The sequence below is a fragment of the Ctenopharyngodon idella genome, chromosome 7 (assembly GCF_019924925.1).
Source record: "Ctenopharyngodon idella isolate HZGC_01 chromosome 7, HZGC01, whole genome shotgun sequence".
NCBI classification, from domain to species: Eukaryota; Metazoa; Chordata; class Actinopteri; order Cypriniformes; family Xenocyprididae; genus Ctenopharyngodon; species Ctenopharyngodon idella.
The window spans coordinates 799,499-824,823 of NC_067226.1; the positions used below are offsets into that span (position 1 = coordinate 799,499).

A 25,325-nucleotide genomic window follows, 5' to 3' on the forward strand; every position below is an offset into this window, starting at 1 on the left:
GCGTTTTCTCAACTTCGTGTTGTTCTAAACCTCTGTGGAGCTTAAAGGGGTCATAAACTGCATTTTTAAAATTATTTTATATAGGGCTGAAATGATTAGTCGACAATAAAAAATTGCGACAAATATTTTTGTTGTCGAATAGTCTTTTGATTTCATATGACCTATTTGAAGGGCCTGCAAAAATGCGGTTTGACCAGTGGGGCGTTGTAGCACAACACTGTAAGGGGCCATTCACACAGAACGTGTCTTTGCGTCTAAAAACGCGAGACGCGGCGCTCAGGAATGGTTTTTAAAAAAGTGCAGCGTAAAACACGAGGGTCTCGAGACGAGCTTTTGAGACGTGATGCAATGACGACAATAACAGAAATAACAGAAATAGGCAAACAGCAGAATTGATAGATACGAGTTTTGACATGGAAAAAAAGAAAATAAGATAATAATGAGCGCCTCCTCCTCCATGTTGCCGTCAAAAAAAAACAGTTGTCATGCTAACTTGCTACTGTAAACAGAAGCTCACAACGCTTGCTCCGCCTCTGAGTTCTTCTGATTGGTCCACTTCTTTTAATTCTTTTAACTTGACACGGCGTCTTAAAAACGCGGCGCTCATGTGCGAGGCACTGCAAAAGCTGCGAGATGCGAGCGTAACGGTCATGCACGTCCGTCAAGCGCGTGTTTACATAGAAAAACAATGGGAAAAACAATGGGAACCCTAATGCAGTCTTCCCGGATCCAATCCAATAGAAGAAGACACTGCGCTTTAGAGTGCAAACGAAACCATAAAATGTGGGGAAGTTTAACATAGCTACAAAAAACAAAAATGCTGTTTTGAAGGGCCACCAACTCTCACTCATTCAAACTCGCACAATTGACACTGTTCTCACACCACACGTCCATTTTCTCACGCAGTGAAAGATACATTGCAGATCAAAGAGGATACAGACAGCGCGCCGACAGATAGGACAGAAGAGGTTACTTTTGATACAAAACAAAGTTTCAGCTTTTAAATTCTCTTAATTTTACTACGGAATTCAAACAATACATGTGGTTTTGATGCTCTTTAATGTGGCATGACAGATCACTGTAACACCTCAGGTCAAGCGGCACGTGAACCTATTATCTCTTCCTCTTTTATACTTGCGTGATTAAACATTAATGATCATCAAAAAGTATGTTGAAAGATACAATACAACTTACTGAAATCAATCCATCTCTAATGTAAATAATGTTAATCACAGTTTCAACCCCAGAAAGACGTCAATAAAACAGCTTGCAAACAATGTCACAAAACGTTGCATTTACCTAAGGAAAGCCATTCTCGATAGTTAGCTAAAAAAATAACTTTAGAGAGGAACAATTGAAAAAACATATCAATATTACATATTATGTTTACTCTTATTAAAATATATATATCAGAAGTCACTGGTGATTTTGGATACACATTTACACATAATTGTAACGAAGCAATTGTGACCGTAAACGTTTTTTACTCACAAGTGTGTTGCGCCGTTCCTGTCTGATCCAATATAGAAGGCACAGCAGTGTTTTTTTTAATTTCAGGGTCTCTGCAAATACACTGCAGCTACTGTGTTTGTCATTTACCTACTACTAGTCATGCTTGAATCAGAGTGCGGGGCTACTGAACTTTAGGTTTCATGATGTCACCAACCCGGGAAGAAGCTCATTGTAGTCCCTACCAGCTGTTTGTTGTAGTCCTTAAAAAGCGATTTCTGTAAAAGAAATTATCTCCCTTTGCATTGAACTTTGAGTGTCGTAACTTTGCAGATGTTGTTTATGCTCAAAGGGCAACATTACACACTAAAGTTAAAAAAAAAAGTGAAATCATAATCAAGGACCCCTTTAAACTACTCATCAAAAGTTTTGAGTTAGTAAGGGAAAAAAAAAAAAGTCTTTTATTCAGTAAGCATGCAATTAATTGATCAAAAGACTGTAAAGACGTTCCAAAAGGTCTCTCTTTCAATACTTTTATTAAAAAAAAAATACTTTCAATTAATCAAAGACTCCTGGAAAAATGTATCACAGTGTCCACAAAATATTAAGCAGCAACAAAGATGATAGTAATAATTAACGTTTCTTGAGCACCAAATCAGCATACTCTAATATGCTGACTGGTGCTCAAGAAACATTTCTTAATGATTTCTGAATGATAATGTGACACTGAAAACTGTAGTAATAATGCTGAAAATTCAGCTTTGAATCACAGCAATAAATTATATTTTAAAATATATTCAAATAGAAAAGTTATTTTAAATTAAAATAATAATTTAAAATATTAATGGTTTACTGTATTTTTGATCAAATGAATGCAGCCTTGGTAAACATAAGAGTTCTTTCAAAATACATTTTTAAAAAAATCTTAACGTAGTAGTGTATATTAAAAGAAATTTTGCAGAATCTTGATATAGACATTTGATGGTGTCATTAGCTATGTTTCCATCCACCTATTTTTATGCACATTTTGGGATATTGCATATCAAACTGCTGGATGGAAACGCCAAGATGCGCATAAATTCTAAAAATGCGCATTAAAAATTTATGCGCTTGTTGGAGTTGGATACATTTTTTTTTTTTTTTTTCCGATAAGAAAACGTGCATAAACTACGATGGAAAGACATTTACCAAATTAAATTCCTCGATGCTCATAAAAAAAAAATCATGTGACTTTGCGATGGGACGGTATAACTAGACTAACCAGCGGACTGATCTTGTTTGCACAACATTTGAAATTTTGGTTGTTCTGAAATGTCTGAGTAAGTCTGTCATCAAAGTGGTTCGGTATAATTCCCACCCAGAAGTGTCTTAAGTGACTGCGTTCCCAAACAGCAGCATCTGGATAACACGTTTATTGCATTTCTGCTCTGAGACACAAATAATTTATAATATATGAAAATTATTATATACAGTAGCTTCTCCTACTTTTCTTAGTGATATTTAGCGCCAGTTTATCAGAAAGTGACGATTTTGTTCTCTTTGATTCACTGGATGGAAACAGTACTTAATTTGCAAATGTTTTATGCGTTTTACCGACAACGGTGTCTCGTAAACAATCCCGGTGTTCTGTTGTTGGATGTAAGAGTTAACATAGGAGTCTTCATTTTCTCTCAACATCTGAGCCACTGAGGATGCCGTGGATTAATTTTTGAAGGTAATGCGCCCCAAAATATACCTAAATTCGTTTATGTCTGTGCAAATTATTTCACTCCAGACTTTGTGAATGAGGGTCAATGCTTTGTGAACGAGGGTCAATGCAAAGGGACAATACAAAACAGGTTTTGCTAAAAAGTTGATACTCAAGGATGGATCAGTACCAACTGTTCGTGATCCAGCTTATAGTCTCTGGAGTGACAGTGGTAACGGCAGTAATGAAGGTGAGAGCACGCACTTTATTACAGTTCATCTTTATTACAATTCATTGTTTTATGGATATAAAGTTTACCAGTTTATTAAGCACCCCCATCGAAAAAGAATAAGTTCTGTATATACTTGTTTACTGTTAGTTGTAATTAATGTTTTTGTGTAATTCAGTCGCTGTGTATGTTGATGATAATGCAAGGGAGAGAGAGAGTTTATGGATAAGACTTTAATGCGCACTTCTTGTACTGTGTTTTATTCAGCTCTTATTGTGATTTTTCTGGAGTGAAAACGGACGCTTCATCTTTTGTGTGATGTACAATAAACTTCATAAAACTCATCAGTAAAGTTTTGGCCATCATTTGGACGGGGTCTGCTACAACAGGCTTGTACTAATGGTGGATAAAAGCAAGCTGACAACATAATTTATAACCATAATTAAACTAAACTATATCTGTTCTGTCTCCATGCTGTCTCCCCCAAAAAACTGGCCATTTTAACATGCTATAAAAAATAACCTGTGGGGTATTTTGTGCTAAAACTTCACATACACACTCTGGGGACATCAGAGACTTCTTTTACTTAATAGGTGCCCTTTAAATTCGCAACTTTGGATGAAAGCATAGCTAATGGCTGTTACCATATGACAACATATGGTACTTTTTATCAATTCATTTATTTATTTATTTTTTTTTTTTTTTTTTTTTTTTCATCCATTTTTAGAGCTGAACAGCAATGGTCTCTATGAACTGCTTTAGGGATAAAGATTAAGGTGTAAAGATTTTTCAATAATTGTCCACAGGAAAAAAAATGCAGGTTTAGAACAACATGAGGATAAGGAAATAATAACAAAAATTTTACATTAACTATTCCTTTAAAGAATAAAGCATTCAAGAATTAAGGAAATTAAGTTTACATTTCAGATGTTTACATTTAAATGCTTTTCTTTTTTGGCTCACCAGAGCACTTCCTTTAGTAATTGAAGAGTTCATTTGCAAAAACAGATAACTTATTAAACAGATAATTTTTATTAATTCTCACAAAACATGTTTTTTTTTTAAATTGTGTATTCCAAATAATATCAATCAAACTGCGGTTGGGTTGTTTTGATTAAGCAATAATAACTCCACTTGGGTTGGATGAGCTGTGTGTAATCTTTTTGCAGGGCCTGAAGCTACTGGCAGTGCTACTGATTCTGTGTGTGTGTGTTGTACTCTGCAGTTTGTCATTGCATGGACACTTATTCTGGCTTGTTGTGTATGTGATGATTAACCTGTCTCTCATTTCTTGGCAGTGTGTGAATGCAGGTATGGACACACTGACTCTGGCACGCTTTATTTGCGAGCTGAGTTTGTTGGAGATGGAGTTTGTGCCCGTAAGAGCATCTTTGCTCGCCTCTGCCTGTCTGCTCATCGCTCTAGTTACTAAGGATCTGGGAGGATGGGTACGTGTTTACCTTTATGCCTTTATAACGTATGCACAAACACAGAGCTCATGAATACCATTTATTTTCACGAAATGCTGTCGTTCCTTGGTGATGCACACAAGCACTTCAAGCGCTTTCACAGTGAGTTCAGCATCATTGTGTGCTGTGATTTGGATATTCTGTGCTCTTCTGATGGCACTAAATGAGCTAAAGCTGATGACAGCTCTGTGATAGGCTAGTGACTGCACATTATGGATGCCAATTTCTGTTCTCACACACCCACACATTCTCACACATGACAAAGGTATTTTGGTTAATGAGAGTGAAACTGGACAGTGTTTACTAACGTTTGAGTAATTGCTTTATGTCCTGAGTGGCTCTACAGAGAAGTCAGAGATGAAGTTCAATTAGCTTAAAACACCCACACACACACACACGTTCATTTACATTTTCTCCGGATGTCGTTTCCATCTTATCCTCATTATTGACAGCTTAAGGGCATTTTCTTCTCTCACCATAAAATATTTGGCTGGCGTCTTAAAGTCATATATCCCTCATGTAACACTGATTAGACTCCTTCGAGCTTACAGATATCTGGCTTCACTTCATAATTGCACTTCAGGGTTTGTGTGAAGATTTTGACTGATGTTCCACTTCTGTTTCCAGACACTGTGTTTGCAGTTCCACTCTGGATACAGTGTGGAGGATCTGGCACCCGTGGTCAGAAAACTACACGATATGCTCAGCAGCCCACCGGACAGTAAACTCGCAGTTATCAGGAGCAAGTACGCGCACAAGTAAGTCGCAATGCATTTTTAAATTGTGTATTTTTAATCTTTGTGTCTACTTTGTGTACATACATACAGATTTTTAAAGTACTTTTATCTTATTTATTTACCCCAAAATGCAACAGTAGAAACATTGTTTATCTCAGTTATTTAAATACACTTTAAAATACAGGGTTCTTGCTGGGTGTGTTTATGGTTTCAACAGTTCGTTTGTGTGCTGATTCTGAAGTTTCACAGCACATTTCCATTTTTTTAACATCTAAAATCATCTGCTTTCAACTGACAAGACTTCATACATATATATATATATATATATATATATATATATATATATATATACATACACACACACACACACACACACACATAATAAATAAATATATATATATATATATATATAATATATATATATATGTGTGTGTGTGTGTATATATTATTATTAATATTAGGGGTGTAACGGTACACAAAACTGACGGTTTGGTATGTACTTCGGTTTTGAAGTCACGGTTCGGTACGGGTTCGGTACAGCAGCGGGGAGAAAACTAAACATAAAATTGTTTTTTTTTTTTTTTATTAAACAGTGGTTTACTGAGTGTCTGTCTTTTAAATAAATCAAATTATAACTAAAAGTTTCTGAAGGATTAAAAAAAATGTATCTCTGCTAATGTAAACTACACTACCGTTCAAAAGTTTGGGATCAGTAAGATTTTTAATGTTTTTAAAAGAAGTTTCTTCTGCTCACCAAGGCTGCATTTATTTAATTAAAAATACAGTAAAAACAGTAATATTGTGAAATATTATTACAGTTTAAAAGAACTGTTTTCTATTTGAAAATATTTTAAAATGTAATTTATTCTTGTGTCTGCAATTTTCAGCATCATTATTCCAGTCTTCAGTGTCACGATCCTTAAGAAATTATTCTAATATGCTGATTTGCTACTCAAGAAACATTTATTGTATACAATTGTACAAAATATTTGTGTACAATATATATATATATATATATATATATATATATATATATATATATATATATTTTTTTTTTTTTTTTTCAGGATTCTTTGATAAATAGAAAGTTCAAAAGAACAGCGTTTATTTGAAATATAATTTTTTGTAACATTATAAATGTCTTTACTGTCACTTTTGATCGATTTAATGTATCCTTGCTGAATAAAAGTATTTATTTCTTTAATTTCTTTTCATAAAAATAAAAATTCTTACTGACCCTAAACTTTTGAACAGTAGTGTATAATGTTACAAAATCTTTGTATTTCAGATAAATACTTTATTTTAGAGGGTTTTTTTTTTTTTTTTTTTTTTTTTCAAAAATAAACACAGAACAGACAAACAACACTGTCTCGGACCACACAAGTCAAAAAAAAAAAAAAGTAAAGACTTCCTGTTGGTCAGAGCTAATGACTGTAAATTAGAAAGTTGTCCGGCTTAATGAGAACAATAAGTGTACCGAGTTTGGTGACTGTAGGTTAAACTATCCCCCCCACTTTTGTCAAAAGGTGGCGCTGTAGAGCCCCTGCTCCCTGCCCATTTCTAAGGCTTTGCCCATGTCTACTGGATGACAATATTGATGTGTGTGTCGAGTTTCATGCAATTTGAAGCATGTTAAGAGGCACAAAAATGCCTAAGAATATTATTAAAGTTTGACATGTTGCCATGGCAACAATATTTAAGATATCGCAAATACATTTACAGGTCTACATCTGCCCTGTTTTGACATTATTGTGATGAAGTTTGAAGCAAATTGGGTAAAAATAAGAGGGTGATCTCAAAGCATTTTAAAAGTGATACACTTCCTGCTGCCAGTTGGTGGTGCTATAACTTTGACTCACAATAGTCACATCCATGTGATCGGGCTCCTACAACCAACACACTGCTGAAGTTTCATTAAAATCAATCAATGTATGCAGACATTATAACACATTTTGTGTTTCCCTTTTCTCGCCATAAATTCGTTGCCTCACCACGGCCAAACCGTTCAAGAAATCAAAAATGAGTTCATGAGTTTTCAAGCATGGTAAGGGCCCCAAAAGTGCCCGAATAGTCAGAAAAATAATAATAATAATAATAATCCTAAAGAAAACAATAGGGCCTTCAGCCCTTTGGGCTTTGGCCCTAATAAAGTAACTAAAAATAATACTGATAATAGCAATACATACATTCAGTAGCCAGAAATACTACAGTAAAAACCTGCTAAACAATCAGTCAAGGTGCCCAGGAAGATGTACAGCTTTAGCCTCAGAGGAGCCACTAGGGGCTGGTTGAGCGGTTAAACCTTTGACATGCCCTGACATTTGTGCTTTTTTCAGTTGCTTATAAACATATTAATGGCAAAAGTGTCATTACACTGTATTCAGCACGAACAAGGCTACCATAATATGTGAGCAACATGTATGTACATGTTTGTATTTTTGAGAGAATAACGTTTATGCGTGGTTATTGAAAAAACAAAAAACTTAAGTCACTGAAATACGTCCACTAAACAAATACAAAATGTGTTCACAAGACTTCTGGGTATTGGAGGCTGTAGACTAGAATTTTTGCTTCAAAATGATGTAAATATTATCCTGCCTACTCGTTCATACAAAATTTAAATCAATATATTGTTTTATAAGACACTTTTTGTCAAGAAAGACAGTATGCGGGAGGCGTGAATCTTAATGAATAATGTTGTGATTCACACCTGAGAAGACAAAGACCCGCATAATGACCTGCATAATGAGCCCTTTCCGTCAGGTAGGCTATGTGAGAGGACACTTTTTTTGGTATTTTATTCAGAATATAGTTAACAATATAAATGAGACACATTTTGAATAAATGAGGGCACATTACTTACCTGCAGTCCAATGTGTTTGGTGTTTCTGCACTGGAGGAAAAAAAAAAAAAAAACCTTTCCTGCTTCAAGTCAGTGATCTCACCATTATATTCATTCAGAATGTCCAGTGTGGGCTAATATCTGGTCACTATTATACTAAAATCTGTGAGATAAAAATAAAAAAAAAAACCTCAGTGAGCAACAGGATCATATCACGTTAAAATAATGTCCACTCTTAACAGAAAACATAATTGTATAGGCATAAATTTAAAAATACAGTACCAGTCAAAAGATTGAACACATTACTATTTATAATGTTTTTGAAAGAAGTTTCATGATCAAAATTTATTTGATCAAAAATACAGAAAAAAAACGCAATACCGTGAAATATTATTACTAGGGATGCACCGATCCGATATTCAGATCGGGTATCGGCTCCGATACTGCCATTTTTGCCGGATCGGGTATCGGCCGGATGGGACAAATTCAAATCGATATTGTGCGTGTACTATTCTGTGTTATTGTTAAGCTCCACAAAAGGCACAAAAACATTAAAAAGCACCATTAAGTTTATGTGCACTATATTCCAAGTGTTCTGAAGCCATTCCATAGTTTAATTTGAGGTGCAGATAAATATTTAATTCGTTAAATTAAAGTTCGGTTACGACAGTCAACACAATGAAACTCTCTCCAAGATGAATCAATGTTTCTATTATTATACTTCATCTGTAGACAACGATACCGGTAATACAATACGCATTAATATATCTTCAGTTTGTGCTTTGTACTTTTCACTGCGGAGCACTGCCGCTGCGCGCTGTGACTCCATGTTGCTTCAAGCGCATCATTCTGCACACGGGATGCGCATAAGCGCTTTGTGCTGCTCTGTATGGGAGCCATTCATATTATATACTTACTTTTGCGCAATGAAAGATTGTTAATAGCATTTTTTTTTTTTTTTTTGCATTAATGTTAATAGCATTCATATGTTGCTGCCTCATTAAAAAAAACTCCGCTATAAATTTAAAAGAAATGTCTTTTAATTTTATTGTATAGCCTATATTTATATACAAATATATTTAGTTTATGTCATGTATGACTCAAACATTCATGAAAAACAAGCCATGAGTCATGGGTGAAGGAATCGGCTGGACTCCTGTTTATTTTTAATGTCTACCGAGCTAGTGAAGCTATTGGTTTATTTACAGTTGTTGCACTGATGCACAATTTAATAAATAAATCACTAAATTTGTGTCTGTTTGTTATTTTGTTTTACAAAATTAGGAAAGTAATGTTTAAGTCAAGCCTGATACCTTGCACAAGAATGATCCCAGTTTCTATATATATATATATATATATATATATATATATATATATATATATATTAGAGAGAGAGAGAGAGAGAGCCTAAATAAATAAATATATTAAAACGGAAACGGAAATGTACGTCGATCTGCCCCATTAATTCACACTGAGACAAACAAAACTTGCAGGATTCATATTTTAGTTTTTTTTTTTTTTTTTTGCGATTTAATATTCACAGACACTATATCGTGATTAGAATAAAGAACTTAAGAATAAAAAACAACTTACCTTTCACAATCATCGGCTCGATAGTTGATCATCGAAATGAAAGTGAAACCAGCTCTTCCTTGAGGTAAATCCTTTTAGAATTATTCCTCACCGCATCTCAAAACGATGAAAAGTATGAAACTGACTAAACTTGATGCGTTTTTCTGAGCTGTTGATGCGTTCACTATGCTGCATTGATCGCCTCAGAATTTGCGTCTGAATAGCGCTCGCGGTCCGTGGGTGTGGCCGCATTAGCGGATAATGAGCTGAGCCGCCGACATCTGACATGTCTCTCTTTTCATACAGATTACATAAACAGAGAATATTTGTTTTCGATTTGACTTGCATGATTTAAAACCTGACATTTCAACGTTTTTTTAGACATTCGTCTCATTTTTGTGTCATTAGTATTCACTACGTTACAGTTCATTTTCTGAGGAGTATCAGATTGGACTTCATTCAGAGAGAGACTGCAGCTCGCGCATCATGTTAGTTTTTCTTTATTTTGCAAAAAGCACAACGTTTTGTTTTTACTCTTGGTGTACACAAATAAAATGGGACATTTCACAGATTAGAATGGTATATAACTCTTAATTGATATGTCCAAAATTGATAGAGTATTTTTAGTCTCTTTCACACTGGTAAGAAAAAAACCAAGGTGGTATCGCCGGCGAAACCGCCGACTCCAGGGGGTTAACTTGTCCAAATGGCCCAGGAATAAACCCCAAACAGCGCAAAATTTTTCAATGGAATTAGTTCTCAAGAATCTGAGTCTTTCCATTTGTATAAGAGAGATCATATCCGTAATCCAAATTCGAAAGGAAGGGGGTGAAGGTGACTTCCAGTTCTTCAGCACAAGTCTCTTAGCCACAATCATACCCAGGGTTAGAGATTGCTGTATTGCCCCCGGGAGGCAGGAGGTGCACTGTGAAAAACCAAAGATAGCAAGTTCTGCATCCGGTGGAAGAGGCCTATTGTAAGCCTTGGAGTACCAGTCAAATATACTTGACCAAAATCCAGACAATAAAGGGCAAAACCAGAAAGCATGAGAAGTTGTATCCTCTGCCACCTTGCACCGGTCACACATTGGAGAAACAGAGGGGAAAATTTTATGCAGTTTGGTTTTAGTGTAATGCAAGCGGTGAACAACCTTGAATTGGATCAGTTGGTGTCTGCTGTTTACTGAGCAGACCTGTATCGTAGCCTGACACTTATCCCACATATCGTCAGAGTTCAACTCCCAGGTCTTCCTCCCAGGCTGCTTTAAATCTCTCAGTAGGAGCTGCAACACAGCTTTCAAATAAACAAACAAATTTGGAAATAAGATGCCTACAATCAGGAGGATTCAGAAAAACATGAAAAAACACGTTTTTCAGGAAGTTGTTCGAAATTACAAATTTTGGACTTTACATAATGCCTGATTTATAGATAACGAAAGAAGTGTGCATGAGGCAAATCAAATTTCTCTCTTAACTGGCTAAAGGATGCAAACCTTCCCTCAACATAAAGGTCCCTGATGGACTCTAAGCCCTTCTCCCTCCAGACAAAGTAAGTTCTATCAGTCCAGGGGGGTAAAAAAAAGAATGATTGTAACAAATTGTCATGTGAACAGAGGTCTCTGGCAGGGACAAGACTTTTCTCACCTGATTTAGAATTCTAACAGAATTTTTTAACACAAAGCTTAATTTATTCATCGCTGAAGGCCTATCAAACTTAGAGAACAACATAGCCGCTAAGGAGGTGCCAACAGCCAGGTTAGTCTCCATTTGCACCCACAAGGGGATGTCAGGTGTCAAATTGGCTGGTGTCCCCTTCACCCAGTACATTAAAGCCCTAATATTGGCGGCCTAGTAATAATGCTTGAATACTGGCATACCCAGACCACCTACAGACTTGTGTTTTTGTAGATACATTTTAGAGATTCTGTGTGTTTTATAGTTCCAAACATAAGAGAGGATTATAGAGTCCAGTTCCTTAAAGAAAGCAGAGGTAAGAAAAACAGGGAGATTCTGACAAAGAAATAGGAATCTGGGAAGAGAAACCATTTTTATTGAATTTATACGCCCGATCATAGACAAAGGTAGAATTTTCCAACTTCCTATACTGCATTTAAGTTTTGAAAGAAACTCCACAAAATTCAACTTAAATAATAATTTTGAATATTTGGGGATCGTCAAGCTGAGATACACAAAATGATCCCTGGTTATCTTAAACGGAATATTCTCCAAAAACCCAGGTCTATAAGTATCAGAAAGAGGCATAAAGTTACTCTTTGACAAATTGATTGTATACCCTGATAGTCTCCCAAAAGAAGTAATTAAATCTAAGTGAATGGGAACTGATCTTTCAGAATTCTGCAAATACAATATTACATTGTCTGCATACAGACTAATAAGAGCTTTCTTGCCTCCCACTTCGAGACCTGTGATACCTGTATGATGCCTTATACTTAGATCAAGAGGTTCTATTGCAATGGCAAGAAGGGCAGGTGAAAGGGGGCACCCCTGTTGCACTGAGCGATGTAAAGGAAACTCAAGCGACCTGTCTGCATTAGTTAAAACTGAACATTTTGGTCTGGCATATATTATTTTGACCCATGATACAAATGTCTCAATAAGAAATGAGCAGCAAATTACTTGAGCAGCAAATCAGGATCATGTGACACTGAAGACTGGAGTAGTGAGGCTGAAAATTCAGCTTTGCCATCACAGGAATAAATTACTTTGTAAAATATATTCAAATAGAAAACAGTTATTTTAAATTGTAACAATATTTTACAGTATTACTGTTTTTACTGTATTTTTCATTAAATAAATGCAGCCTTGGTGAGCAGACGAAACTTCTTTTAAAAACATTAAAAATCTTACCGATCCCAAACTTTTGAATGGTAGTGTATACAGGGAGCCCTTACTTGAACATTACTATAATATTAAAGGTTAACAACAGAGGCCCAAACTATTAGCCTAAATTCAATTGCTATTTATTTTTAGATATAATAATCAACACTCGTAACAAATTGTATGCAAACATGTAAGCTGCACATAAAGCAGTTTTTGCATTAACTTCTAAATCTAATTATAAAATTACTCCAATTCGTCATTTATACACAGTGGCTGTCATTTTCATGACAAATTTATTTAAATAATTTAAATGACGCATCCAAAGTGTGTGAAATGCCCGCGCTCAGGCTCTACAGTGAGTGAAATGCCCGCGCTGATGCGCTCAGCTGTCAAGTCATCATAGGTTAGGTAAGTCACAATGGCAATGCCCTGGCATTATTTTTTCTGATGATATATGTCACCAGCCGTCAAGCATTAGGCCTACATTTAGGCTAAGTGAAAATGAATGTCAAGTAGGCTAATATGCAGCTTGTTGTGCATTTTGAAACCAGCGAAAATTGCAGGATATGTAGAACATGAGTTCACACAACGTCACATCACGCACATGCAGCGCTTCTGTGAACGGAGAAAACAGAATAAAACTATTGGCAAACATAACACATATACATCAAAAGGGAATATTTAGGCCTATAGGCTACGCAAAATATTTCACTTAATTAATTAGGTCTACAGATTAACAAAACGAAAGTGGTTCATTGTGGCGCACCCCAAAGATCTAGGAAAGGAAACAGACATTCTGCTTATTTTCGTTATTTAAGTGTCTTTTGTAAATGTATGAAGTATGTCTTGCTTTTACCTGTATAACCATAAATTACGGAGTACGGTTTACTGTCTTAGAAGGAAAAACAATTCCAGTGGCCTCATGCGCACGCACACAAATTAAAATAATTAATACAATCAAAATAAAATTAATTAAAATACAATCAGCCAAACATATAAAACGTTACACTGCTCAATTCACTTCTGTAATACAATCTGCTGTTTACCACCTGTGACCACCCCCTGACTGTGCTGTTACGTGAAGGATGATACAAAGCTTAGGCCTAGGCTACAAAATAAATAATAGTTTAGCATTCGTCTCAAAAATGGAAACTGTGCCGAATGGGAAAGGTAGGCTTCAGATTCACTTTAAATTAATTCGTTTAGCATCTTATTTTTATTTCTAATAAATAAACCTGTTTCTCGCCTTGACTATAGCAATAGAAGCTGGAATGGCGTTTAAAAAGAAAATAATTTTTTAAAGACTAAAAAGTCTTCTTTAGTACTTCTTAAGATAATCTTAAAAACATCTAAGTGTACTCAACTGTGCTATTTTGAGACACCATGAAATATGAACTAAAATGTGCTTTTAATATACTATCTCTGTATTTAAAAATGTATTTAGTTACCACTTATAGTACATTTGAACCCATAGTGTACTACAAGTTGTAACTAAATATATTTTTTAAATACAGAGATAGTATGTTAAAGCACATTTTAGTTCATATTTCATGGTGTCTCAAAATAGCACAGTTGAGTACACCAAGATGTTCTTAAGATTATCTTAAGAAGTACTAAAGAACAATTTTTAGTATATTAGGTACAAAATTAGTGCGCGAAAATAGAGCACTTTAAGTACATTATAGAAGTGTACTTTTTTTTCCACCTGGGTACTGACATTCTTCCAAATATTTTCCTTTGTGTTCAGCAGAACAAAGAAATTCATAAAGGTTTGGAACTACTGTGCTTTACAGAGTAATGGTCTAGAATACATAATTTTGATGGTCCAGATGGAAGGGTAGTCCGAGATGAAATATGCTGTAACCACCACCACAGCTGTTAAATAAACACAAATTATTCACAATTTATATGGTCATCTTTATTTCCTAAATACAAAAGCAACAGGTATTCTTTTTCCTGTTGAATTTTAATATTCTTCCAATATTTATACAATCATGTAGCCTACACCCATTAACCTTTTATGCTTAAAGCTTTACCTGATTTAATTGTTTTTATACTACATTTTTAGCTTCTGCCACGTTCTTTTTTTCCCCGTGGGATATCATGAATGAATATTAGTTCAATAACTTACCATTCTGCCAGTTTTTGATATTATAACAGTGGTTAAGAATTAAACTTAGGCTACGTATTGACTCGGAAGTATGCAGATGTCTTTTTGTCGACCTACTCAGACCTAAACCACTACTCAACCTAAACCACTATGGTCACGTGGACTATTTTAATGATGCATTTGCTACCTTTCTGGGCCTTTAAAGGTGCAATGATGTTGCTGCCTATGTGTGGTTCAGATACCTCTTGGATTTCCTTAAAAATATCTTCATTTGTGTTTCGAAGATGATTACAGGTTTGGAATGACATGAGGGTGAATACTTAATGACAGAAATTTTATTTTTGGGTGAACTAACACTTTAAGGCCTGGAAAAGCATCACAAAGGAGGAAACCCAGACTTTGGTAATGTCCTTGGGTTCCAGACTTCATGCAGTCATTGCCTGCAAAGGATTCTCAACAAAATATTAAAAATGAACATCTTATTTATGATTATATTCATTTGTCCAATTATATTTGAGCTACTTAAAATGGGGGGACTGTGTATAAAAATGTTTGCAATTCCTAAACTTTTTACTTGATATTCTTGTCAACCCCTTAAATTAAAGCTGAAAGTCTGCATTTCAAATTCATCTTGATTGTTTAATTTTAATTTTAGTCTGGTGGCATACAGATCCAAAATTATGAAAATTGTGCCTGTGTCCAAATATATGGACCTAACTGTATATAATTTTTTATTGTTATATAGATTTACCCTAAAGTGTTATACAGCACTATTTAGAGAAATTGCTTATTTCAGCAGTTTAAATAAACTTTGAACTGTACGATTCTTGCTGTGTGGGTTTATGGTCTAAATTATTTGGGGCAAATTATACTTTATATAACGTATAGTCAAAATTCACATTTAGTAAATTTTTACTCCGTTTTCTTTGCTGAGTCTGAGCATGACTGACATGTTGTTTTGATGCTCCTCCAAAACCTGATTGGCATTTTGACATGTATTATTTAATGTTATGCCTTCCTACAACAGATGTTGATTTCTTGAAAGCATTTGACTAATGATGCAATTTGTTTATATTACAATATTGTGGCATTTGTTTATGTCTTGAGTTATCTATTTATTTTACAGGGTTTTCTTTGAAGTTGCGTTGATCCCCACAGTGAATCTGGAGAAGTTGGAGGGGGTTTTGAAGTTAGCTTAAGGAAAATGTATGTAATGTTTTAAACATTGTAAATAATTTTATTTAATGTTATATTTTAATCTTTTGAAATAAAGTCTTTGTGTGTAAATTGACACGTATATACATGTTTTCCATTGTATCTTCAGTTTTTTCACAAACCATGTTATTCTTCCTGTAAATGTAAAATCAGTTAACTAAAACCCAAACTAGTGACCCCATCAATGTTTCAAAAGCTGATAAAGTACAAACCATCCTATCAGTTCAATATATTAGGTCATTAGGTTTTTGTTATTGAATGTTACTAAAATGGCATTTTAATGCCTTGTACATAGATGTTTTTCTTTTTTCGTACTGTTGTATAGTTTTCCGTGTCTACATTTTCTTGATCACTTTACTGACAGTGTTCTTTTAAACACTATGGATGATTAAAAAAGTACTTTTGCATATTTGTCTGATTCTTGTACTTACTTCAGTTGACATTTAATGCATTTTTAAAATGTATGTAACATACAATGCTGCACTGTACTTTTACCAGTAGGAGACAGCGTGCTTCCAGATCCTCCATCACCACGTCGAAAACGTGTCTGCATTCAACTCTTTTCAACCACACTCAATCATTACACCAGTAGAAAATAAATAACCTCCATCACACTTCAGCCCCACTGATTATTGAATGTAGGAAAGCACTCTTGTTTATCTGAAGAGATTGTCTGCCGGTCCGGATGTCCAAACAGTCTCTGACGTCTGTTGGTTGTTTTTGGATGCAGCTTGAGTCACAGATGTGAGCCAGTCCAATCCATCATGGCCAACAGCGAACAACAAACCTCTCTGAGCTGTTTTTGTTGTTTGTTCTTTTTGCTGCGATCTCTTAGTTTCTCTTGTGAGGTTTAGATGTGGATTGAAAGGGGAAAAGACAGCCTTTGATTAGCATAAGTCTTCTCGATCTGCTCTAGGGATGGCAGAATGCTGATTGCTTGTCCTGCGGGAATTAAAGGCCGATATTTCTAATCCTTGTTATTACATTCGACTCATTGATGTTTGTGCATACCATCCTAGATGGCATGTTGGCCGTGCACAGCAGGCAGGACCCTTTGATCACTGACCGACTAGATCCTGGGCTTTGTCTTCTGAGTCCTTCACATATATGCTGAGAATCGCTCTGACTGCAGAATCAACATGCAAATCTTGATTTCTCATTAGTAGTGGCACTGAATTTGTTTACTGCTAAAGGATGCCATTTATAAATGGCATGCTTAAACATTTGTTGGTAAATGTCTGTGGTGACTCCATTAATTGGGATAAGGAGGGCCAATATCTGGCTGAGTAAAATGGAGGAGAAAATACATCATTTTTATGCCACATTCTGTCAGTGAATGTCCTAAACCCCATTTCGGATGGATTAAGCAACAAAGATCATATCTGTATTCTCCTTGAGGAGAATTAAAAACAAAACAAATAACTGCAGTTAATTGCAGACATTTCTCTGATATCTTAATATATTCTGTGAGAATGAAAGCGTGAGGTTGCTTGCAATATCAAAATAATTGTAATTTCGGTAATGTCAAATTATACATAACCTCCAGCTTTTTAGCTTGTTTTGAACCAATTAGTCTTGTATAGCACATCACTTTTCACCTCATACTCGTTCTGCATGGAACCTCCTGTTTATCTGTGTTTCAACAGAGTTGCGATGTTTGAATATTATTTTCGAACAATTTTCCTGTCATTTTCTCTGGGACTCCTGAGACAATTGGGTTGTATCCATGATCATTCCAGTCAAAATAAATGCATGAGCATGGAGCCAGATATGCTATTTGAGCCGCAAACACTTCATGGAGCAATCTGCCTCAAAGACAGAGGCGTTTACCTTAGCCAGCTAACTACAAATGAAAATTCATTACAATCAAGTTATGAAAGTTCAAGTTATGAATCAAGTCTGCTGCGAACACATGCAGCTCTGATGGGACACATAATCATGGCAATTACATAACAGCAGGAAGCAGCTGTGTTAGTTAGAGGTGGAAAAGATCAAATAAGAGCATGATGACACTGTGACTTGCTGTGGCGCTTACTAATAGCAGTATTATACATGCATGAATCTGTCTAATGGACATGTACAATACTTGAACGAGGTCAATGATGTGCAGCCTACCCAACATCATCTGCTCTGCACATCTGGCTCCATGACAATAATTACCAGAGTCAGTGCTCGGACTATAAAAGATGCTACTACATATGCATCTGTCCCAGCCAGAACTTAGGGGAGACGGGGAGTGTTGTAACACGGGGTCAGTTGTAACACTGTCACTTTGACAAGTCAGAAAAGATCTGTGGTCATGTCTTTAATGTCATAAACTCCCATCACCTTTTTTAGCTCACAGGAGAAGTAGCATTTGACTGAGCAACACTGTAGATTTTATGACCAAAAAACTGATTTTCAGGAAAGAAAGTAACATTTTTTTATTAAGATAATTTTTGCCCAGCAATCATTGTATTGTAGATACAGTTATTTGACTTAGATAATCTAAAGTTGCTCTTTCTCTAGTTTAATTTGATGCTTTGCGTTCATGCTAACGTCAAACCCACATGCTATAACAATCAGATGTTATGGCTGTTTAGGGTGGGGATAGTTGTAACGGTTCATTAAGAATGTTACAACCAACCCCTTATGATGATTCCAATAAATCCAGTTATCAATCACATCTGCTGTTAAAAGGGCAAAGTCACATTTATGTGGTAAATGTGTTCCAATCATAGTTTATGCGCATGTCTTCTCATCGAATAAAAACATTATCCGCCTCAGTTGAGCACATAAGTTTTTTGTGTGTGTGTGTGCATAGTTTTTTAGAATTTATGCGCATCTTGGCATTTCCATCCAGCGTTTTTTTTATTTTTTTTATGTGATATCTCAAAATTCACATAAAATATAGGTGGATGGCAACATAGCTAGTGACTGAACCCTTGTGTGACAGGAATACAGTATACAAACACACACAAAACACACACTGGAATTGTTTTGTGCTAAATTTAAAGTAATAAAAGTAATACAATACAATGTTTTTTGTCACTTTAAGATGTTCACTTTATTCAGAAATGATTATTCTTTGTTCTTCAATAACATTCTTGCATAAATTAAGATTGTGTGGATCGTATTTCAGCAAATTAACTCTCATTGTTACATCCATCCCAGCTAGTGTTACAACTCACCCAGTAGTAGATTGTAACAACAGAACTCTTTGTGTTTGACATTAACTCACATAACCTGTGATTGTGTAGTACATGTCGAAGTAAGTTATATTTGTAGTAGACAATTGTGGCTAGTATTAAATTTTGAGAGATAGCACAAACAACCACTGAGTTATGTGGTTTTTAATAGCCTTTGTACAACAGTTCATTCTGGTTTTCGAATCTGTTTGGCTGAAAGGTCTTTCCAGCCATGCGATATTCACATGATAACATGAGAGTCACATGATGAATCAAAGTTCATCGCAAGCAGCTTTTCCACAAGCTTAGAAGGACAATACTAATATATAGAAGGTGCACACAGTGTCATTCACACAAACACTAAACACCGTCATGGTAACACACATTAAATTTTAAAAACGCAATAAACATTAATTCAACAACATTAGATGTAACATGAAACCTTAATGTATACAACTGATTAGAAAAAAAAATAAGAAGAAACAGTTATTTCAACGAAAATACATCAAATGTGAAGTGTCACAGAGAATTGTGGGAATGTCAATTTACGGTTTTTCACTAAATTATACAATGACTTGTTATTTTTCACTTCTAAAAACTGTAAATTTAATGGTATTTTACTGTAAAATTACATTAAATGTACAGTTAGATCTATTACAGTTATTCACCATATATATAGTACGGAATATTACAGCTGTGCTGCTATAAAGCCATATCGCATGACTGTGAGTGTGATATTGCTCATATATATTATCTGTTTATTTTTTAACAAACTGTAAACTAAAAAACAATTGTTGTTTGAGCTGAGGCCCTGTCTGTGCATCTGCAAATTGTGAAAAGAATGCTTTTATAAGAACAATTAAATGTTGTTGGTAATTTATGTGGGTTATAGATGTGTTTACAGTTCTGTATAGTGCTGTTTTGTATTAAATGTTTTATTAATTATTTTATTTATTAAGTGTTTTATTTGCAGTCATCACCATGGTGATTAGTTCCTTCTAAATAACTCAAACCTTCTTCATATTCTTATACTGAACAAATGTGCAGAATATAAAAGCACATTTAGCTTTGTCTTTTAGAATATAGGCCTAATAACAAGAATGTTGAACTAACAGGCCTAATATTAGGCCTATCTGAAATGTACTAGATAAATCAAATAGTCAAATAAGTAAATTCAAAAAGAGTTACAAAACATAAGTTTGCTTTAGTTAAATTTGGTTATACAAGAAGGTAATTGAGGTGCTTTTTCCTGTGAATCTTTTTTCACTGTCAAACAAAACGTGCAGTCCACATAATATGAGATGAAAGCTGAGAGCAAGATGGATGGACACTATCTTTCATTTGTCAAAAACAGCTTAAACAGCCTAAACATTCTAAAAGCAAAAGAAGACAGAGGAAAATAAACGATTAGAACGAACAAAGCAGGCTATTTGCATTTACTTCTCTCACATTAAAATTCTCTTATGGCTCGTTTTCACTGAGCGGTATGGTTCAGTACAGTACGGTACACAATTTTTGCCGTTCCATTGTCAAAAGCTGTGAATGGTACCCTAATTCCGAACCGTACCCTACCACTTTTTTGGGACCCTTCCGTTGGGGTACCAAGCACGATAGTACCGTACCAAAAGGGTGGAGCTACACTCTGCATAACGTTGATTGGTTGACAGAGAATCGTCACTTGCGCGTGCTACAAGGGGAATGACAACACAAGAAGCGGCACACAAATGTGGTTCAGGCAACGCGTGCATTGATTATCTTCACTTCATGTAGGCTATATAACAAAACAAAATATAAAACACAACCCTGCCTCTTTTTGTTTTCATTTAAAAAATATGAAACCTATTAATGTGTGGTTCAGGCAATATGTGCATATGTACTCTGATTATCTTCACTGTATATATAGCCTATAATAAAATGAAATAAGACAAAACAACCCTCTCTTTTTGTTAAAAGTCAGTTTTAATTATCCATAATAACCATTATAAAAGTATAAGTATAAAGTATGAGAAGCTATACAATAAGAAATAAAGACAAGCAAACAATTCAGTCAAACGTACAAAGTTAGCGCAACGGTAAAGTTAAATAAATATATAAACTTCACTTTGCCCTCAGGCAAAACGATTTGCCCGGGAACAAATTATAAATTCATGAGACCAAAGATTGCCCGTTATAGACAAGATGAATGATATCTCGTTTTTAACCACTACAGAGACATCTGAGCCAGCGGACTAGCCGAGCTACAGCTGTTCTCGGCTGGGTACATTAGCACTGAGCGCCCGGTGATCACCTGGGTCTCATAACTCCGACAACGTCAGATCAAATTTTCAAATAGGCGCTATCTTTATAAATAAACCACAGATTTGAGCTTTAAACAACTACATTCTCACCTAAAAAACTTTTAAAACTACATTTCATGACACAATAAAGTAGTTTCCTTTCGGAACTCTACACTGTGTTTGAAACGCATATGGGGAATGCCTCCACATGAACCGGCGTCTGAAAACAATATCAACTCACGACAATCCTATCGGCCGGCGACAGCCTATGACGTCATCATAGCACGACCCGGAAGTATATAAGGAGCACCTAGAGAACCAGTCAGTATCTTTTCGTCTTCAGGGACTGTTCTGTTTGAAACGATATCAAACCTATATTAAGGTAAGACAATTTATGTCTGACAAACGTTTCAGGAAGTGTGTGCATCCGTGTCCCATAGTGTTGACATCTGATCACACACATAACTTATAACGTTGTCTTTTATGAGAACAAAAGAGCATGTACAGGCAGTTCTTGTGGGATCTGTCTGTTTGTTATAGTGAGTGTGTTTTACTTGTAAAATGCTCCACTCTCCTCTGGTCTTTTCCTCAAGAGAAGAAGGACCAGCAGCTGCACCTAATGGTTCGGGTCTTACTCATGCTGAGGCAAAGTAGAGACTATATCATGGTGTTCTCAGCTGAAGCTTGTTGAAGAGTTGAAGGGGTGAAATTCCCCGCGACCTTCGACAGCTGACGGGAGAGAGCTGTGTGATTATGATGTGTTGTCTATGACATCATTAGATTCAGCAGCAGTTGCTCTTCTTGTTCTAAGCCAAACAAGAGAGCGGGAGATGGCTGATGAGGATGAAGATGGTGAGCCTCCTGAATCCTCAAAGCCACCCTGCCCCCACGTATGTACAGCTGTATGAGATTATGGAACGCGCCTCTGGCAGATTGCTGCTGCCATTGGAGCAGGTTAAGAAAGAAACCACTCGCGGATTGTTCGTCGAACGGTTCCTTTTTTGTCATAATCCTCCAGCCACCGTAAGATTTCCATTCCTTCTTGATCTTCATACTGAGATCGAGAAGGCATGGAAGGACCTGTATTCAGCTCGCATTCATCAACATCAGCAGGTTAATTCACTGGTGTTGATGGAGTGAGTATGGGTACGCGTCGATGCCTCCTACTGACGAGATGGGTGCAACTATCTCGTGATATAGGTAGGCTCCAACGCTTTATACACGGCAGCAGCTCAGGCAGGTGTTGCTTTACACACAATGTCTGTTTGTAAGCATATCAGTTAGACCTGCTGAAATTGGCTTGGTAGGTCTTTTTATAATCAGTTTCCTGTATAGGATGCAGACTGGGGCCCTGAAGTTCCATTAGGTCGGCTGTATCGATATATTATTAGGGTAGTACTTTGTTTGTTCCCTTTTTTGGATGTGTTGGCTTCAGATAATGAAGCCACCGTTCATATGTATTCAGATGTCGGCTTTAACTAAGCCGTACTGTTAGTCACCTTTTGGTTAATTAGCTTTCTCCTCTGGTAAATGCTAGAGATTTGAGATTAGCTTTCACTAACTTCAGATAGATCTGTTTAGCGTCGGCCTTACAGGCCGCCTGACATTGTGTGCTTGGGTTGAGCTTTGCTCCTCTGAGCTTTACTGTAGAAATTTAGTATTCTCAGAGTTTGCCTCCTCTCAGTTGAGAGTCTTTGGTAGAGGCTGTTGTTTCTTAGCCCCAGGCAGATCTATGCTATAGCCCCCCGAGGCTAGAACTAGGGTTTAGGCTGTCTGCTAGTAGCATTTTACGCCCTTTTTATACTACCCCTGTTATGTGAGTGTAGTTTTCCTAGTTCTGGCCTTCTCTTATCAGAGTTGTCAGGCCAAGGCCCGTTGTTCCTGTGGTGTAGGTGCAAAATAGATAGCAGCTAAGGTGGCAGACTATTGCTAAATCTCCCTGGTGCTGCTGTCTCAGGCGGTGTAGGCCCTTTTCACTATGTGAATAGAAACTTTGTTGCTGTGGCCCCACTCCCCCATAACTATCTAGTGGTACTTTGACTTCAGTTTTTCCCCTGAATCCCTTGAACTATGTTCAAGCTTGAGTGATATGGTTGTAGCTTTTTTTGAAAGCTCCTGTTTCCTAGGGTTCAGTACAGATTGTATCTGCTTTTGGTGAGAATTTCTGATGTGAAGTACCCACCCTGTATTTTTCAGGGTTGGATTAATAGTACTCCCTTGTTGTTCAAGGTTTTTGTACTTTAATATGTTAGTTCTGATTCCTGCCCTACACTTTGTGAGCCCAGTAACTCTAATATTGCCACAGGCTAGCACCTGTGTGTTCTAGAGTAGTAGGCCTGACTTTGGCCTCCTTTAGAGTATGGTGACGTAGTTTGTACTCCCCTTGCTGTAAGGGTAAAAAGTGTTTTTACTTAGTATATTGCCTGTTGGAATGTATAAGCTCAGGTTGAGTTTAATAAAGCTAACCTCACTACATAGTTTGGTTTTCATATATGGCTCCCTTAGAGCTTGAACACTGCCACAAGCTGACACTTGTGTTGTGTGAAGTAGAAGGCTCCGTTTGGGCCTCCTTCAGAGCACAATAGCTTGTTGTATTACAAGGCTTGTTGGTAGATGTTTCAGTTAGAGTTTGCTCACTTGGAAACTAGCACTGCCACAGGTTGATGCCCGTGTCATTCTGAAGTCGCAGGTCCTGTTTGGACCTCCCTCAGAGCATGATGGTGTAAGTTTGTACTCCTCTTGCTTAAAGAGTAAAAAGTGTGTTTTACTGAGTACATTGCCTGGTGGAATGTGTGGATAAAATTAAGCTCAGGTTGAGCTGAACTAGTTAACCTCACTGGATGGTTTGGTTCTCAGATTTGGCACCCTTAGAGCATAGACACTGCCACTAACTGATGCCACATGTCTTTCTGGAGTCGCAGGCCCTGTTTGGGGCCTCCTTCAAAGCATGATGACGTAAGTTTGTACTCCTCTTGCTTAAAGAGTAAAAAGTGTTTTTACTGAGTACACTGCTTGTTGGAATGTGTGGATAGAATTAGCTCAGTTTGAGTTAAACTAGTTAACCTCACTGGATAGTTAGGTTCTAAGATTTGACTCCCTTAGAGGTTAGACTGCCACTGGCTGACGCCCATGTCATTCTGAGGTCGCAGGTCCTGTTTGGACCTCCTTCAGAGCATGATGGCGTAAGTTTGTACTCCTCTTGCTTAAAGAGTAAAAAGTGTTTTTACTGAGTACATTGCCTGTTGGAATGTGTGCTCAGGTTGAGCTAAACTAGTCAACCTCACTGGAGAGTTTGGTTGTCAGATTTGGCTCCCTTATGGGGCATTCACACCAGACGCGACTTGTGCGAATAAATCGCGCTATTTGCGCGTAGTTGGATGCTTGAACAATTTGAGTTTACTCTCTTCATTCGCGCGTGAAATTCACTTCACAACAGACGCGAATTCACGTCATGAGAGGGGCTTCTGCCAGGCGGCTCGTCTCGTTTCTGCACACTTCCTCTGAATAAACACATCAACTACGGCGAATAAGCTCAATTTTCCGGCTTTAGCTAACTTGTAGTCTCAATATGTATATATATATATATACAGTGGCAAGAAAAAGTATGTAAACCACTTGCAGAATCTGTGAAAATGTGCAAAATTTTAACAAAATAAGAGAGATCATACAAAATGCATGTTATTTTTTTATTTGGTACTGTCCTGAGTAAGATATTTTACATAAAAGATGTTT

General features: G+C 36.3%; 1 protein-coding gene across 2 annotated transcripts in view; it reads left to right on the forward strand.

Annotated features, from left to right (window-relative positions):
- Positions 1-16,557, forward strand: part of ccnb3 (cyclin B3) — a 31,127-nt gene extending 14,570 nt beyond the window's left edge. For both annotated transcript variants that reach the window (XM_051900746.1, XM_051900747.1), the window contains exons 10-12: positions 4,664-4,813; positions 5,462-5,592; positions 16,062-16,557. In XM_051900746.1, the coding sequence (XP_051756706.1) occupies positions 4,664-4,813; positions 5,462-5,592; positions 16,062-16,134 (354 nt within the window). In that variant the 3' untranslated portion in view covers positions 16,135-16,557. The remainder of the gene's footprint in view (positions 1-4,663; positions 4,814-5,461; positions 5,593-16,061) is intronic.
- Positions 16,558-25,325: the final 8,768 nt, after the last annotated feature.